The 19,512-nt window shown below is 39.2% G+C and overlaps 1 protein-coding gene across 1 annotated transcript in view; it reads right to left on the bottom strand.

Moving 5' to 3' along the window:
- UBE2G1 (ubiquitin conjugating enzyme E2 G1) overlaps positions 1 to 19,512 on the bottom strand; it is a 117,189-nt gene that overhangs the window by 8,347 nt on the left and 89,330 nt on the right. The window contains exons 4-6 of the mRNA XM_066364348.1: positions 12,395 to 12,492; positions 8,633 to 8,811; positions 2,171 to 2,293 (exon numbers count right to left, since the gene is read on the bottom strand). Of these exons, the coding sequence (XP_066220445.1) occupies positions 2,207 to 2,293; positions 8,633 to 8,811; positions 12,395 to 12,492 (364 nt within the window). The 3' untranslated portion in view covers positions 2,171 to 2,206. The remainder of the gene's footprint in view (positions 1 to 2,170; positions 2,294 to 8,632; positions 8,812 to 12,394; positions 12,493 to 19,512) is intronic.

Here is a 19,512-nt window from a genome sequence, read left to right as displayed (position 1 = left end):
ATCTAGTCAAAGTGATTTGCATATACCCTTAACTCAACAATTCTACTGCTAGGTACACAACCTAGAAACTCTTGTAGTATCTGTGCAGGAAGAAACAAGACTATCCACATACTCTATAACAGCAAAAACAAAGCAAAACAAAAACACTCATCACAAATTGAAAAATAACTGCAATAAGAATCAAGAGTAGAGCCTGACCAGGCGGTGGCGCAGTGGATAGAGCGTCGGACTGAGATGCAGAGGACCCAGGTTCGAGACCCCGAGGTCGCCAGCTTGAGCCCGGGTTCATCTGGCTTGAGCAAAGCTCACCAGCTTGGACCCAAGGTCACTGGCTCAAGTAAGGGGTTACTCGGTCTGCTGTAGCTCCACGGTCAAGCTACATATGAGAAAGCAATCAATGAACAACTAAGGTGTCGCAATGAAAAACTAATGATTGATGCTTCTCTTCTCTCTCCGTTCCTGTCTTTCCCTATCTATCCTTCTGACTCTCTCTCTGTCTCTGTAAAAAAATAAAATAAAAAAGAATCAAGAGTAGAGAGGTGATTTACCTAATAAAATCCTACATAACAGTAATAACAGACAAAATATAGCTTACATTATAATTCCATATATATAGTTCAAATAATGCAGCACACTGCTAGGAATACAAACTTAATTAGATTATATATAAAACACAATGATAAACACAGAATTGGGAATATTAAAAAAGGATAGAGTAGCCTGACTGTTGGTGGCACAGTGGATAGAGCAGGACACTAAGGTCCCTGGTTGGAAACCCTGAAGTCGCCAGCTTGAGTGTAGAATCATCAAAATGATCCCAATGTGGCTGCCTTGAGCAAGGGGTCACTGATCAGCCTGAGCCCCCCCCCCCCCCACATCAAGGCATGTATGAGAAGCAATCAATGAACAAGTAAAGTGATGCAACTACAGGTTGATGTTTCTTATCTCTCTCTCTCTCAAAAAAAAAAAAAAAAAAAAGGACAGATGGAGAAAAGGAATATTGAGGATGTAAAAGGTAATAGGGACGGACCATTTAAAAAAAAGGAGAAACCAAGTAACTTAAATGTCACAGTTGGTCAATTCACCTATACCATGTCCTCTCCTAAATCAGATGGGTGCCTTCTATCTTTAATTCCTTGCTAGTCTTAAGACGAAGTAAAACAAGATAGGTAGATGTTTAACGCTCTTGCCATTATATTACAAAATACAATCTTCCTTCAAAAAATATTTGGGAACAACCTGGCTGATGGCTCAGTGGGTAAAGCATCATTCCAACACACTAAGATTGCAGGTTCAATCACCAATCAGGGAACCTTTGAGAAGCAATCAATGAATGAGTGCACAACTAAGTGAAACAAGTTGATGCTTTTTTTCCCTTCTGTCTCTCCCTTCCTCTCTCTTCCTCTTTCTCAATCAATGAAAATATTTTTAAAATTAGGGTGATCAAGATGGTACAGAATGCCTTACCAGGCGGTGGCGCAGTGGATAGAGCATCGGACTGGGATGCGGAGGACCCAGGTTCGAGACCCTGATGTCGCCAGCTTGAGCGCGGGCTCATCTGGTTTGAGCAAAGCTCACCAGCTTGGACCCAAGGTCGCTGGCTCAAGCAAGGGGTTACTCGGTCTGCTGAAGGCCCGCGGTCAAGGCACATATGAGAAAGCAATCAATGAATCACTAAGGATTCGCAATACGCAACGAAAAACTAATGATCGATGCTTCTCATCTCTCCGTTCCTGTCTGTCTGTCCCTGTCTATCCCTCTCTCTGACTCTCTCTCTGTCTCTGTTAAAAAAAAAAAAAAAAAAAAGGAAGATCAAAAGGTAAAATGGTTACATGGAAAAAACTGTTAAAGTAAGTACTTTATCATTTAGAAGAAAGTATCATTAGGTGTAAATTTTACTATCTCTAGTTTCCGAGTAAAAAAAAAGAATACTGCTAACAAACTAACCAGTTTGGTATATCCAGTTAAAAATAGCTGGGTCTGCTAAAAGAGAAAGCAAGTAAGTTAAAAACTATTTCTATTAAGAAACAACAAACTACTGGATATTACTGCTAAAATAATAAAGCCAATGAAAAAAGCAATTCAAATAACTAAATCACATAATTTCCCAAAACATATATGACATTTATTAAGAGGCAAAATAATAGTATAATTTTAAAAACAAACTTACCCTGAAATAAGTGAAGTTACAGTTGTTGAATAAATGTCACTCAAAAGCAGTCTCTTGGCTTTTTCTTACACAACGGGCAACTTTCCTTTTGAATTCTCCGTTTCTGTCTTCCCTCCATTCTTTCTATAGGTATAGCAGTGATATCAATTGATTTTATGCAAACTACTCTTACAATCTCAAATACTAATTTTACTTTTGAATATAATGCTTTGGCAATATGTAAGCTGGTAAGAGAGAAAAGTAGCCAAAACTACTTTTGCAAGGCACTCTGCTGGGATAAAAAAAGTAAAACTCCCCCATGCAAGTCACCTCTACAAGCAAAATTCTCTTTAAAAAAAGAAACAAACATTAACAGTTTTATATTATATTGAAAAGAAAGATACACTTAACAAATAAGATATTCATGTTATCTTACCAACTCTTATAAGCAAGCAGAAAATAAAAAAAGACATAAAAATGCTGTCTATATAAAATAGGCAGAAGGAGTTCATCAAATTGAGATGATGTTGAGTGCTACTTCAAATATGGGTAGGATGGGAAGGTGGCGAAGTATTGCTACCAATGCCAGAAAATGAAAATAGAACACAAAGCAACACCGGCATAGTTTCACACAAGAACAGAGATAATTTTATCTAACATGTAAATAGTAGAAAATTCTCACAAGAATACCCAACCTTTTCTTTTCTTTTTTAAAAACATATCACCCATTTACAGACTGCAAAAACCCCTAGAAATCTTCGATTTTTGCTTTTGCAGAAGAAGACATTAGAAAAATAACTTTTGCCCTCAAAGCAAGGAAAACACCACAGAAATCCAATCATTATAATCAATTATAAGATAAACTATAATGTTAACATGTACAGAGATTGAGATGTATGCTAAAGTATTTGTGAGTAAAATGTCATAAACCGTAATTACCTCATTATCATTTTAAGTAAAAAGAAGAAGACGGCAATTCTAGGCAAAAGGGGAAAGTCAACCTCAAGGAAAAAATTCACCAAAAACTACCACTTTGCAGAAAATTGAGACTGAGAGCAGGGAGATCAGATAGAAACTATTACAATAATGTAGAGAAGAAGTAAAAACCAGATGGCAGTGCAGTGGATAGAAAGTCGAACTGGGACACGGAGGACCCAGGTTGGAAATCTTCAAGGTCACTGGCTTGAGTATGGGCTCATCTGGCTTGAACACGGGCTCACCAGCTTGATCATGGGGTCGCTGGCTTAAGCATGGGATCATAGACATGACCCCATGGTCGCTGGCAAAGGAGTAGCAATGAAGAATTGATGCTTCTCATCTCTCTCCCTTCCAGTTTGTCTGTCCCTATCTGTCCCTCTCTCTGTCACAAAAAAAAAAGAAGAAGAAGAAGAAGAAACTAAAAAGGACTCAAGTCATTAAGGACAGAGGTGTGGCAAGGAGTTTAGAGAGATTTCATGACTGACATTCTCTGATGACTGAGACACTACTCGGGAAGTAAGACTTACAAAGGACAGATTGGTAGATGATGGCTCCAAAAGGAACTAGCTAATATAACCACCATTTGGTGAATCACTATGCCATAAATGTGGATGACCAGAGAGGTGATATTATCATCTACATGCATATCTCTTTGCTCTCCTGAGACCCTATTAAAAATGATCCTATGGGGCCCTGGCTAGTTGGCTCAGTGGTAGAACATTGGCCTGGTGTGTAGAAGTCCTGGGTTCGATTCCCAGTCAGGGGACACAGAAGAAGTGCCCATCTGCTTTTCCACCCTTCCCCTCCCGCAGCCAAGGCTCCATGGGAGCAAAAGTTGGCCTGGGAGCTGAGGATGGCTCCATAGCCTCCGCCTCAGGTGCTAGAATGCCTACGGTTGCAACGGAGCAACGCCCCATGCGCCCAGCAACGCATGGTCGGGCGCATGCGGGAGTCTGTCTGTCTGCTAGCCCCACATCCCAGTTCTCACTTGGGGGGGGGGAGATCCTATGGGAATTTCTTCCTTAAGGGATAAATCCTCAATATCAAAGAAAATGGCAAGAGTTTGACCAGCAGTGGCAGTAAATAAGGCATAAACCTGGAATGCTGAAGTCAACGGTTCAAAACCCTGAGGTTACTAGCTCTGAGTGCGGGCTCATCAGTGCAGGGTCACTGGCACAGCCCTGGTCAAGGCACATATGTGAAGCTCAATATGCAACTAAAGTGAAAGCCACTATGAGCTGATGCTTCTCACCTCTCTCTCCCTACTGACTAGTTGTCTAGTAACAGAGGAATTTTAGCTGGAAGACCAGAATACGGAATAGTAATGAAGCATGCAGCAGAGAAAAAAATGTATCAGCTTAGAAAAGTCTCAATAGAACCAGAACCAAGGAGGGCAAAAAGCTATTCAGCAGAACTCTAAAGAAGTTCAAGTTTCAGAATGGTAAACCTGAGAAGAGTCAGTAAGAAGTAGGCTGAAAATAAATTAATAGAAAGTCTGTGTAAGTCAATAGTTTGGCATTTTCCTCCCACCTATATCAAAAACTGTAATATCTCCCCAGAATAATAATAATGATAGATTTTTTTGAGGATATATTGATTTTATATAAATAGAGTATACTGAAGAGTACTGAACTTAGAGCTGTTAGTGAGAATACTGCTATTCATAGTAATTTCTTCATTTTGGCATTTAAACATCACCCCTCCTTCTCCAACTCTTACTCTTAGAAGTTCAATATCTGGCTTTTTACCCACACACTTTTTTCTTTTTTAAAAATTATTTGGTTTTAGCCATAGAGGAAGGAAGAAAGAGAGAGAGAAAGACAGGAATATTGATCCATTCCTGTATGTGCCCTGACCAGGAAGCAACCTCTGAAGTTCCAGCCAACACTGTAACCAACTGAGCTAGTCAGCCAGGGCTACCACACACTCAAGTACAACAAATTCTGCACATGCACACACACACACACAGAGCTCCAATCTGCTTTCCTAGACCCTCATTTCCTATCATTTCTTAATCATGAATGGAGAGTTGTGTAGAAAAGGCCTCAGAGTTCCAAAGTAGTCTTCAAAACACAGAAAAAAAGCTGACCTTAGAGAAAGAGACTTCAGAATTTAACTTTTAAATATTTCTAGATAGAGCTCCAAAAAGAACTGTTAAATTCATTCGAGTGATAAGATTTCATTTAAAAAAATGGAGAAAGGTTCAAGCATTTAAAATGAAGAGCAATACTGTCAAAATGAGAATTCAACATAAAATTTAAAATCAACACTATATTAGATGAAAAAGATAAAAGGAATCCATCTGGGTTATAAGTACAAGTTCAAAAAAAGGAAAGAATGCCAAACAAGAAAAATTCTCAAAATAATTCAAAAAGAAAATTCCACATACCTAAAGTCTTCAAAGTAAACATCAGCTAGAAAATTTTAAATAATGTGAAATTGCATACCAAAAATCCAGAAAAGGACCTAAAGGGAACCCAGAGAAAAAAAAAAAAAATCCTGACCAAGTGGTTGTGCAGTGGTTAGAGCATCAAACTTGGATGCAGAGGATCCAGGTCCAAAACCCTGAAGTCGCTGGCTTGAGCATGGGCTCATAAACATGACCCCACGGTCGCTAGCTTGAAGCCCAAGGTCACTGGCTTGAGCAAGGGGTTACTCGCTCAGCTGTAGCCCCCTGGTCAAGGCACATATGAGAAAGGAATCAACGAACAACTAAGGTGCCAAAGTGAAGACTTGATGCTTCTCATCTCTCTGCCTTTCTGTCCCTCTCTCTGTCTCTGTAGCAAAAAAAAAAAAGAAAGAAAGAAAGAAAGAAAAAAAAGAAAAGAAAAGAAAAAAGAAAGAAAAGGCCACCTACATATGGAAAAGAATAAACCTAACATTAACATTCTCATCAGTAACAATAAATACTAAAAATAAATTCTGAAGAAATTTGATTTTTCTCCCCTAGAATTCTGTAAACAAAGTATCAAGTATAAGGATAAAAACACTTTCAGACATATAAGGATTTGATTCCCAGATACCCTTTCTAAAACATTACTCTCAGATGAAGAAAAGCAAAAGAAAAAAGTCAACCCAAAAAAAGGGGGTGGGGGAGATCTGGGAAATATGATCCAATACAAAAGAGAAGCAAGGGAAGGAAGGAAAATTCAAGGAAAGCAACCAAGCAGCAGACTGAATCAATCAAATTTGGAGTCAAGGAAGGGGAGATCCTGGACAAAGATCTCCAAGAAAAATGAGTTTCCAGGAACAGGTATCATTAAGAGGTTAGAAAAACAAACAAAAAATTATATAAAAATATAATTTAAAAAATATGTAATACAAGAGGAAAAACCAAGTAAAAAAGGTAAACAAAATTGTTTACAAGAAAACTAGGGTGTAAATGTGAGACAACTAACTGGTTAAATCAGAAAAAGGAGCAGGGGGTTTCAAGAAAAAGAATGGGATAGATTTTGCATACTGTGTGAAGTCAAGTTTGCATATTTCAACCTCACATTAAGGCTATTTCTACCCTTTTGAAAATGTTTAGCATCAAGAGAAAGACTACTTTTTCAGTAGCTTCTATAGTTTCAGGACTCAACTGTTTTGAAGAGTTAATAATTTTTCCTATTCACACTGTCAAGTATTTATTTTTTCTTAATTTCTCCTTGGAGATTAAGACTCAAATTGTCAGTTCCAATCTTATTAAAAAGAGCTGAGTTAAGAATAAAATAATAGGCCCTGGCCGGTTGGCTCACTGGTAGAGCGTCGGCCTGGTGTGCAAAAGTCCCGGGTTCGATTCCCGGCCAGGGCACACAGGAGAAGCGCCCATCTGCTTCTCCACCCCTCCCCCTCTCCTTCCTCTCTGTCTCTCTCTTCCCTTCCCACAGCCCAGGCTCCATTGGAGCAAAGATGGCCCTGACGCTGGGGATGGCTCCTTGGCCTCTGCCCCAGGCGCTGGAGTGGCTCTGGTCGCGGCAAAGCAACGCCCCAGAGGGGCAGAGCATTGCTCCCTGGTGGGCGTGCCGGGTGGATCCCCGTCGGGCGCATGCGGGAGTCTGTCTGACTGTTTCTAGCTTCAGAAAAATACAAAAAAAAAAAAAAGAATAAAATAATAATTACTCTCTCTAAAAATTATTCTACAGAATTAAAAAAAAATCTTTCACCTCTTCTCCCTTACCACCTCTTATATTGTTTGAACTAATACTTGACTAAACAGAAAATTAAAAGTGTTCTACCAGTTTTTACTTCAATTTTATTACTGAATGTAAAATTTCAAAGCTATAGACATGAAAAGGGGCTATGTAGTGTTTTTCTACATGTAAAGTCTCACTCAAGTTTTTATATAGGTTTGAAGTAACCCAAGAAAAAGGTGAATTTAATCTTCTATGTATCTTTCATATACATCTTTCATTAATGTATATGAAAAAGTTCCAAGAATAAGAATGAGAATAAAAGGCTCTTTAAAGGATAGAAGGCTGAGAAATAAACATTAAAGAAGACTAATAAAATAAAAACTTGGGCCATAGCAGGACAACTCAGTTGCTTAGAGCATCAATCTGATTAGCAAAAGGATACAGGTTCAATCCCCAGTCACGGCACATACAGGAACAAATCAATGTTTTTCCTTCTCTCTCCTCTCCCTCCACCCCCACCCCCACCCCCTTCCTCTCTCTATGAAATCAATAAAAAAAATTTTTTAATAAGTCTGACCAGGCAGTGGCGCAGTGGATACAGCATCAGCCTGGCTTGAAGCCCAAGGTCCCTGGCATGAGAAAGGGGTCACTGGCTCAGCTGGAGACCTCTGGTCAAGGCACATATGAGAAAGCAATCAATGAACTAAAGGTGCTGCAACTGAGTTGATGTTTCTCATCTCTCTCCCTTCCTGTCTATCTCCCCACCAATCTCTCTCTTGCCAAAAAAGAAAAAAACACACACACACTTGGGAATAATAATATTGACTTTTACTGTCTTAGGTATAACTTTTTGTGTGTGTGTGTGTGGGAGAGATAGAGAGAGGGACAGATAGGGACAGACAGGAAGGCAGACAGATGAGAAACATCAATTCTTCATTGCGGTTCCTTAGTTGTTCATTGGTTGATTTCTCATATGTGCCTTGACCGGGGGGCTACAGCAGTCCGAGTGACCCCTTGCTCGAGCCAGCGACCTTGGGCTCAAGCTGGTGAGCCTTGCTCAAACTAGATAAGCTTGCACTCAAGCTGGCGACCTCGGGGTCTCGAACCTGGGTCCTCCACATCCCAGTCCGATGCTCTATCCACTGTGCCTGGTCAGGCTTAAGTATGACTTTTAAAATGGTATTCTTATTCTTATAAAGATGCAGGTTGAAGTATTTAGAAAGGAAGCTTACTTTAAGTGTCTGTAACTTATTTTTATACTGATTCAGGGAAAAAAAATAATGTCTATAAATAAATATATAGACACATACACATAAACACACAGAAATATACATATAAAGATACAATAGTTCTATTGAGTTTAATTAAAGGGGAGATGTGACCACCTTACCGCAGCATCAACATTAGCAGGTGAGTCTCCATTGGGGTCTGCCAGCATAGAAATAACACTAATCATGATAGTTTCCACGGTATGAATGGGGAGCCAGCGTTCCTCTGGTTTTTCATAGCCATATTTATCTTCACCAGGCTCATGAAGAATTGAAATGCATACATCACCATTTTTATCAACTGCAAAATTAGAGAGAAACAGTCCTGTTTAAATATATTTGAAATAATCTAATTATACATATCTATTATAGATGTAGTCCTGATTCCAACAATATCTGTATAAAACAATGAATATATGTAGAAGTTAATTTCCAAAATGGAACCATGTTAACCTTCTAGGAACATCACAGATTTTACCAAACAGGATCCATCTGACAAACCCAATAGGAATATATGCTATCTTTTACATTTGTGCAACACTTCAAGATAACTAGCATGTAGATGTTACATTTATATGTAAATACAGCAGGTCCTCCAATAACATCTTGTTTATATCAATTAGCCAATGAAAAAATGGGATTTATTATCCATCATTTGGCTTAAAGCTGATGCATCTCATCTCCCTTCCTCTCTCTCTCTCTAAAAAATAAATAAGTAGGTAAATAAATAAATAATGGTCTCTAACATCCTCTTCTATGCTACCAATATCTTTATAACTACATCACTGTCTTCTCTCAGTTTTACCATTAAGTTTACATGTCCAGCTTTGCTTTATATAGACCATATCTTACTTTTTGAGTATGAGAGACAGAGAGAGGGACAGACAGGAACAGACAGACAGGAAGGGAGAGAGATGAGAAGCATCAATTCTTCATTGTGGCACCTTAGAAAAAGCACTGATTGTTTCTCATATGTGCCTTGACGGGGGGGGGGGGGGGAGGGCAGCTACAACAGAGCGTGTGACCCCTTGCTCGAGCCAGTGACCCTGCACTCAGGCTGGTGAGCCTTGCTCAAACCAGATGAGCCCACGCTCAAGCTGGCGACCTTGGTTTTTCGAACCTAGGTCCTCCGCGTCCCAGTCTGACAGTCTATCCACTGCACCACCGCCTGGTCCAGCGAGACCATAATATCTTAATAAAAGAGACCATAGTCATTAATCATCTTTATATTCCACAGTGCCTAGCAGATACACAGTCATTTCAAAATTACTTTCACTCTTTCCTAGTCTAATTTTTCCTATACTTGCCATTATTGTCTCATCACCTCCTCAGGTATCCTTTCTTCACAAAGAATTCCCCTCTCAAATCAAGTTTTCATTGGCCCTGGCCGGTTGGCTCAGTGGTAGAGCATCGGCCTGGCGTGCAGGAGTCCTGGGTTTGATTCCCAGCCAGGGCACACAGGAGAAGCGCCCATCTGCTTCTCCACCCCTCCTCCTCTCTTTCCTCTGTCTCTCTCTTCCCCTCCCGCAGCCAAGGCTCCACTGGAGCAAAGTTTGCCCGGGCGCTGAGGATGGCTCTGTGGCCTCTGCCTCAGGCGCTAGAATGGCTCTGGTCACAACAGAGCAACGCCCCAGATGGGCAGAGCATCGCCCCCCCCCCCCGGGGCAGGGGGCATGCTGGGTAGATCCCGGTCAGGTGCATGCGGGAGTCTGTCTGACTGCCTCCCCGTTTCCAGCTTCGGAAAAATACAAAAAATAAAATTAAATTAAAATTAAAAAATCAAGTTTTCATTATTTTCCTCTCTAATGCCTTCTTTCTTATGGCCAAAAAACAAAAAGGTCTCTTCAACCTTAAAGAAAAAACAACCCTCACTCATTTCATAAGTTGTTCTCTTAAACTAGTCTAGGCTATTGTTATCCTTCCTCTTCACAGAACAGTGTCATGTTTACGTATATATGTGCTCTCAGTTAATTCTCACAGATGGAGAAACTAGGCTCAAAGACGCTTTGCCTAAGTTATACAGCTAGTCTGGTGTAGCCAACAGTCAGAAGCTTTGTCACATCTTCTTTTGAAGTAGGTATAAAAAGATCGCCTATTACACTTCAAATAATTCAAGTGAAACAGAAGAAACTGCCAAAAGCCTAGAAGAAATGAAAAATGTCAAAGAAACAAGAGGTAAATGTCAATTCATGCACCCATACTTCATGTAGCACAGCTGTTAATGCATTCTCCCACAAATAAATTGTTAGAGATATTTTTCTCTCTTCTGAACACAAATAATTGTGTGCCTTTCGTAATCACTGCTATCTTAGATGTGATAAAATATGGTGGTTCCCTTGGTTTCCAACAGTATTCCATTTGCCAGTTCTAGTCTCTCATAAGACCCATCTGCTTTTTTAAAAAAAACCTTTTTAAAGACTTTATTTATTCATTGTAGAGAGAAGACAGAGAGAGAGAGAAGGGGGAGGAGCAAGAAGCATCAACTCCCATATGTGCCTTGGCCAGGCAAGCTCAGGGTTTCGAACTGGTGACCTCAGCATTTCAGGTCGACATTTTATCCACTGCGCCACCACAGGTCAGGCAAGACTCATCTGTTTTACAAGCCTTGGGGTCTAATGTATACTCCCTATCCATGCAATAATGCCTTAATTTATTCTATAACCCATCACCCTCACACTGATTTTTGTTTAAAATAATAAATAAGGCTTTTTCTTCCTTGTAACTAAAAGAAAACTTGACTATGAGAAATAAAATGCAGATTAGTGTAGTGGTCTAAAAAAACAACAGATTACAAAATACTGATAGCCAAAATATGTAGAAAAGAAATCCTCACAAACTCATATAAAACGACCAAAATTCAAGGAGACTATGCATGATAAACATCGTTTATGTATTTAACCTAACCTTTGGCTTACAAAGTGGGTTTTATTTTACTTTTTTGAGGGAGGGAGATAAGGAGGGAAGGAGAGAGATAAAGAGAAAGAGAAAGAGGGAAAGGGAGGGAGAGACAAAGAGATGAGAAGCATCAACTCATAGTTGTCGCACCTTAGTTGTTCACTGATTGCTTTCTCATACGTGCCTTGACCAGGAGGGGGCTCCAGCTGAGCCAGTGACCACCCTACTCAAGCCAGGGACCTTGGGCTTCAAGCCAGCGACCTTTTGGCTCAAGCCAATAATCATGGGGTCATGTCTATGATTCCACACTCGAGCCAGCAACTTCAGGGTTTCAAACCTTGGTCCTTAGCATCTCAGGTTGACACTCTATTCACTGCACCACTGCCTGGTCAGGCACAAAGTGGATTTTAAATGGTAGTACATCTTCGGGTAGAAAAGCCAATGTTTCCATTTCATGAACAGCAGTACTGGATGCTTTCCAAAGGTTAAAACATGGTATTTTACCTTATTTGATGCTGTCACCTGAGGTAGGTAGGACATACCCTTTTTTATAGCTAAGAATATAGATAAAAAGGTCTAAGAGCTAAGATGAGAAAATATAAGTAAACAATTCAGGTTTAATTACTTCTGTGCTCTAGAGCCAATGAGTCACCTGATAACTTGAAAATTATCTCCTCAATTATAAGAGTTCTATTAATGCTGAATTATATCACACACACCCCCAAACTTGCCTCTAGTTTGGAACATCATGAAACTCAAAAGAGCTGAAAACTAAGTAAATAATTTAAAGAACTATATTTTTTACATAATCTGTGATTTCTTCTGGTCTAAAGAATCTAATGTACACCATTTGCATAACAAACACAATGAACTTAGTACAAACATTCAAAGCAAATTCATTAAGAACAACATCTTTCTTATTGATCTTGAAAACTTCAGTGATAGGCCATCATATTTGTAAATGCAAAAGTAAAACTAGATAAACTTACCATTTGGGTGCCAGATTTCTGTAATGAATTTCATTTTAGGAGGCCGGAGGGGATAATCTTTTGGGAAAGTGAGATGAGCCTTAAAAACACCACCTTCACTAGAAAACAAAAACAAAAACAAGTTCTTGCCTGTAAGTTCCTGCTTGTAAATTGACAATTATTATAAATTAAGTAAATGAATAATGTGGATTTCAAGCAGACAGTTTACTTACTCAAATACACAGGTTTAAAATCTGTCATACCCTACCACCTTTTTAAACTCTCAAAAAGCTAGTAAAATAAAATAGTTCAAAAAAGACAAGCATATTAGGTATTTTTTGCTGTGCTACAAACCTTTCTATCATTGCACTTCTAACAAAATTTAGAAGGTTTAACATTGTCAATAGGGGCCAACCTGCCAAATCTGTTGATCCCAAATCACTCTTCTTTCTGTCCTAGCCAGTCTTCTTTCAGTTCTTCGAATACAATGAGCTATTTCTCATCTCAGAATTCATGCACATTTGGTTGTTCCCTGTTTGAGAACAGATGTGCTTTACCTTCCTTTAATCTAACCATTTACTAAACATTTAACAAATATTTGGCCCTTATGTGTGAGACTCTAGGAATATAGAAATGAACAAAGTACAAAGTCTTGCAAAAAGTTTATATTCTAGTGACTTTCTAAAGGAGTGCTGTGTAATAGAACTTTCTACACTACACAATGGAGATGTTCTGTATTTGTGTGGTCCAATATGGTAGCCACAAGCCACTTGAAATACGGCTGGTGAAACTAGGGCCCTGAATTTTACATTTTAAATTTTATTTAATTTTAACAGCCACAGGCAGCCAGTGATTGCTATGCTATATTAGCGCAGTTCCAGAGTATTCTCATTTACTTAGGAAGTGTTCTCGGAGAACTGTCAAAATAATACAATGAGTAGTATATGTTAACGATGAAAATCAATGAGATAAAGTCAACCTAATTGGGCAAAAATGAACAAGTTCCTGCCTTGTGTCCTTGGTACTAGCTGTATCTTTTGACTGAAATACCCTTCTCCCTTTATCACTCAGAACTCAGCTTAAACGTTACCTCTGGAGAAAGATTTTACCTGACTACCCAATTTTAACAAACCACTCTAACAATTGACTAATTTACTGCAACAGCAAACAATTCCTTGTCAGATTATTATTTTTTTAAATTATTTTAGAAAGAAGAGAGAGAAAGAAGCATAAAGCATCAACTCCCATATGTGCCTTGACCAGGCAAGCTCAGGGTTTTGAACCGGCAACCTCAACGTTCCAGGTCGACGTTTTATCCACTGCGCTACCACAGGGCAGGCTTTTGTCAGAATTTTTTTGTTGTTGTTTTGTTTTGTTTTGTTTTGTATTTTTCTGAAGCTGGAAACGGGAGAGACAGTCAGACAGACAGACTCCCGCATGCGCCCGACCGGGATCCACCCGGCACGCTCACCAGGGGCGACGCTCTGCCCACCAGGGGGCGATGCTCTGCCCCTCCGGGGCGTCGCTGTGCCGTGACCAGAGCCACTCTAGCGCCTGGGGCAGAGGCCAAGGAGCCATCCCCAGCGCCCGGGCCATCTTTGCTCCAATGGAGCCTTGGCTGCGGGAGGGGAAGAGAGAGACAGAGAGGAAGGGGGGGGGGGGTGGAGAAGCAAATGGGCGCTTCTCCTATGTGCCCTGGCCGGGAATCGAACCCGGGTCCCCTGCGTGCCAGGCCGATGCTCTACCGCTGAGCCAACCGGCCAGGGCCTGTCAGAATTTTTTTACTGTTCAACATACAAACCATCAAAGCAATTTCATATGACTGTGTTTGTTTCAGGTAAGTGAAAGATAGAATTCTTGGCTCATTAAATTGAACAAATACACATTAGTTATCTACTTGTGTGAGGCACTGTTCTATGTAAAAGGATATACAAAGCCTGACTTTAGAGAGCACTGGTTTCATGGCACTTACCGTTCTAATAGTAGAGGAAAATATCAAGAAAAGTATCAATAATAAGTACTGGAATGATATGAGCAATCTATTGTTAAATTAAAACACACATACACACAAGCATCTACTGGATAAGCCCAATGGTCTTGAGAAGAAAAAAATGTGTGAGTATGTTTACATACTATGTCCGGAAACGTCACCAATTCATAACAATGTTTAACTGGAGCACAGTATTATGGAATCTTTACTTTCTGCTTTATACATTTCAATACAGCTTTACCTTTAACCACAGTAAGTATTAATTTTTATCACCTTTTTCTGATTATCAAAGCAAAATTGGGGGAAAGGTTAATAAGAGAGGTAGATCATTAATAACAAATAGTATTGATCATTCAGAAAATGCCACTGGACTCCGAGCATAAAATGTAACCTCGATAATACAATTTTGGTAGAAGCAGTAGAAAAAAGACTGCAAAGTATTAAAGAAAGAATGAGATGGTAAAAAGTACAGCATAGTAACAATTTGAGTTTAACAGTTAAAGATGGTGTGTAGATGGAAAAACATAATAGTATAAGTGAAAGGCTTTAGAAGAGGGAGAAGAAACTAATTTTTGTGCAAGTAAATGGGAAGGTACTGGCAAAGATTAGAGATACTAAAAAAAATAACTGAGAAATTAAAACAAAAAAATAAAGGTAGTAAAGATATAACCAAGGGAAAATGTAGTACAGATATCTACAGGTAGAAAGGGAGAAAAATGACAAAGTTTATGCCTGCCTTATTGGCCTTAACATTCATAATTTATTAAGATTATCTACTGAAGGGGAAAAACTTGAAGATGAGGACAGTGGAGACTGAAATAGCTGTTGTGAAGAATGAATTACATTGAAATCAAGGTAAGTCTACCAATTGACCAGTGGTGGAGCAGTGGATCAAGTGTCAACCTGGGATGCTGAGGTCCCCAGCTGGCTTGAACAAGGGGTCACTGGCTCAGCTGGAGGCCCCCAGTCAAGGCAAGTATGAGAAGCAATCAATGAATAACTAAAAGTGAAGCAACTACAAGTTAATGCTTCTCATCTCTCTCCTCCCTCTTTTTCTCTATCTTTTCAGCCTATATTACTCTAATTCTGTTAGTGCCAAAACCAGTCTTAGGACATATTAATTATATGGACTAGCTTTCCAAACTGAGTCACTAACTAGTTTTCTTTTTTTCTTTTTTTGACAGAGTCAGAGAGTCAGAGAGAGGGACAGATAGGGATGGACAGACAGACAGATAGATAGAAAGGGAGAAAGATAAGCATCAATTCTTTGTTTCGGCATCTTAGTTATTCAATGATTGTTTCTCATAGGTGCCTTGACCGGAGGTCTACAGCAGAGCAAGTGACCCCTTGCTTAAGCCAGTGACCTTGGGCTCAAGCCAGCGACCATGAATCATGTCGATGAGCCCACACTCAAGCTGGAGACTTCGGGGTTTCAAACCTGGGACCTCAGTGACCCAGGTCAATGCTCTAGACCAGGGGTAGTCAATCTTTTTATACCTACCGCCCAATTTTGTATCTCTGTTAGTAGTAAAATTTTCTAACCGCCCACCGGTTCCACAGTAATGGTGATTTATAAAGTAGGGAAGTAACTTTACTTTATAAAATTTATAAAGCAGAGTTACAGCAAGTTAAAGCATATAATAATACTTACCAAGTACTTTATGTCTGATTTTTGCTAAGTTTGGCAGAATAAATCTTTATAAAACAACTTACTATAGTTAAATCTATCTTTTTATTTATACTTTAGTTGCTCCACTACCGCTCACCATGAAAGCTGGAATGCCCACTAGTGGGCGGTAGGGACCAGGTTGACCACCACTGCTCTAGACTAAACATTAACATGTCACAAGTTCATTGTTTTTCAAATATACAAAAATGTTACTGTACTGAGCAAATTTAAATTTTATTAAAAGGCATCAATGAGGCCCTGGCCAGTTAGTGTCACCCCAAAACAAAGTTGTGGGTTCAATTTCCGGTTAGGGCACACATGAGAAGCAACCAACTAATGAACGTATGAGTGAACAACAAATGAATGATTCCCTTCCCCCTCCCTTCTCTCTCCCTTCCTCTCTCTCTCTCTCTCTGAATAAATAAAGACATAAAAATTAAGCTCTGGACGAATAGTTCAGTTGGTTAAAGTGTTGTCCCAGAGCCAGAGGTTGCCAGTTCGATTCTCCAGTCAGGGTGTATACAGGAGCAGCTCGATGTTCTTGTCTCTCTCAAAAAAATAAGTAAATAAAATAAAAATAAAAGGCATCATTGAATTAAAAATACCTTCTCTTCCATTATATATTCTCTTCATCACAAACACTAAAAGTATAATGCTAGCACAACGTTAAAGAGGTATGCATCAAGGAGTTTCCCATTTGAAAAGGCTGAGAAACATCGGCCTAGTTCAAGTTTCTATATGAGGCCTCCCTTTCCGTTTTTTTGTATTAAATTATAAAAATATTACAAGGATCAGAGACCCTATCATTCCACTTTGTCAGATATTATCATTCTGCCATATTTATTTTATTTAAATAATAAATTGTATGTTGCAATCTGAAATTTTGTTCAACATTGTTATTTTATATATATTCCTGTTGATACTTGTCTCTTGTTCGTTTATTTTATCTGACACATTCCACAACTTACCATTATAATCATAAGATATTTGATTACTTCCATTTTGCTATTATAAGCAATAGAATATTGAATATTACAAACACTTCTGAGGCACAGGGTTTTTACCCTAGAAAGCAAACTGCTAAGACAAAGTTTAAGTAATTGTTCTAAGTCATGCAACTAATAAAAGTGGTAGAATCAGGGAGCTAAAATGGTAGTCCCTAAAGCCTATGTACTTTAAGCACTAAGTGATAAATAACATGGCACTGCCAGTGATCCATCAATTTCTGAGCAATACATGCACTAGGTACATTCCCTCCAAAATTTCATTACAGAATATATGGCTTGTGGCTCTAAGTCTTAAACAAAACTATTAAAAATTTTGTTATCATAAAAGAATATTAATCACAGTTTGATAAGTCAACTCTTCATTTATTATATCCTCTCATAGTAAGGCAATACTACAAAATACAAATACTTCTCCAAATTTTTTACAAGATTGCCAGAGGTAAGAAATAAAACCACATACAATTTGAACAGGCTAGCCATTAGTAATGAAATAAAAAGAGAGTAAAGAGATAAAAGAAGTGGTACATTCACTATCCACTAATACTAAAAAAAAAAAAAAAAAAAATTAAAGAGACAGGAAGCTTGGAAGGGGGAGGAGAGATGAGAGACATCAACTCATAGTTGCTTCATTTTAGTTTATTGATTGCTTCTCACGTGTCTGTTCTTTTAATTTTTAAAGATTTATTATATTTATTATTATAAAAATTTGTTTATTAATTTTAGAGAGAGGAAAGAAAGGGGGCAGGAGAGACAGGAAGCATCAACTCATAGTTCTTTCTCATATGTGCCTTGACTGGGAAAGCCTGGGGATTCAAACCAGTGACCTCAATGCTCCAGGTTGAAACATCATCCACTGCGCCACCAAAGGTAAGACTCAAACTCAAGCCAGAGAACTTGGGCTTCATGTCAGCAACTTTGGGGCTCAAGTCAGCCACCCTGGGATTATGCTGATAATCCCGTGCTCAAGGCAACAAGTCTGCACTCTAGCCAGTGACATTGGGGTTTGGAACCAGGGACCTCAACATCCCGGGCTGATGCTCAATCCATTGTACCACCACTGGTAAGGCTCACTGATACAAATTTATAAAGATATAATCATATAGTGGTATCTAGGTCTCAGAGATTTTTTTTTTCTTTTTTTTTTTTAGTGAGAGGAGGGGAGGTAGAGACAGACTCCTTCATGTGCCCCAACTGGGATCTACCTGACAAGCCCACTAGGGGGCGATGCTCTGCCGGAGGCTCTTGCTGCGTTATAACTGGAGCCATTTTTTAGTGCCTGAGGTGGAGGCCATAAAGCCATCCTCAACGCCCCGGGCCAACTTGCTCTAATCAAGCCATGGCTGCAGGAGGGAAGAAAAAGATGGAGAGAGAAAGAGGTAGAGAAAGAAAGAGAGAGAGAGAAAGGGCAAGAGAGGGACGGGTAGAGAAGCAGATGAGCACTTCTCCTGTGTGCCTTGACCAGAACAAATGAGACTTTCTTTAAACACCTATTACCCCCAGTCAGGGCACATATAGGAAGTGACCAAAGAATGCACAACTAAGTGAAAAAACAAATGAATGCCCCCTCCTCTTCTCCCTGTCTTTTAAAAAATCAGTAATAATAAAAAACATATTGCCACTCCTACAATTTTTTTAAAAATTGTATTGATTGATTTAGAGAACTAGAAGCATCGATTTGTTGCTCCACTTAATTATGCTTTATTCCTGTATGTGCCCTGACCGGGGATCAAATCTATAACCTTGACATATCAGGATGATGCTCTAATCAACTAAGCTACTCAGCCAGAGCCTCCACCTGAATTTTTATTTCTATAACTATGGATAGCTATCCACACTACTTGATAATCAGTAGTCTAAAAACTGCGGGTATATCACACTAGTTTCAGAATATCTTTCATAGAAAGAGAGCCTCACCAGACCAGAAGGCACACAGTGGCACAGTGGATAGAGCAAAGGCCTGGGATGCTGAGGACCCAGGTTTGAAACACCAAGGTTGCTGGCTTGAGTGTGGGGTCACAGACATGATAGCTCAATTGAGCCCAAAAGGTCGCTGGCTTGAGCAAGGAGTCATTGACTTGGCTGGAGCCCCCTGGTCAAGGCACATGTTAGAAAGCAATCAATGAACAACTAAGGTGCCACACAACTATGAGTTGATGCTTCTCATCTCTGTCCCTTCCTGTCTGCCCCTGTCTATTCCTCTCTCTCCCTTAAAAAAAAAGAGAGCATCAAGTAGCAATTCTTAAGAGCAATAGAAAGAATAATAGAGAAGCAGTAGAAATTCAATTCAATACTGGGCAAAGATAAATATAATGGCTAAATTAATACAGCAACTATCAGTTTCAAATAAAGTAATCCTTAAATATACCAGCTGATTACATAGATTGTAAAGACTGTGGACTGCCCTCTAGTGACTAAATGAAAGCTAATGTTGTCACCATGAAACATCACACCAGCTTTTAAAGAACTTTAGTTC

The sequence above is a fragment of the Saccopteryx leptura genome, chromosome 2, assembly GCF_036850995.1.
Source record: "Saccopteryx leptura isolate mSacLep1 chromosome 2, mSacLep1_pri_phased_curated, whole genome shotgun sequence".
NCBI classification, from domain to species: Eukaryota; Metazoa; Chordata; class Mammalia; order Chiroptera; family Emballonuridae; genus Saccopteryx; species Saccopteryx leptura.
The sequence above is the reverse complement of the archived record's forward strand: the minus strand, read 5'-3'. Positions and strand labels throughout refer to the sequence as shown.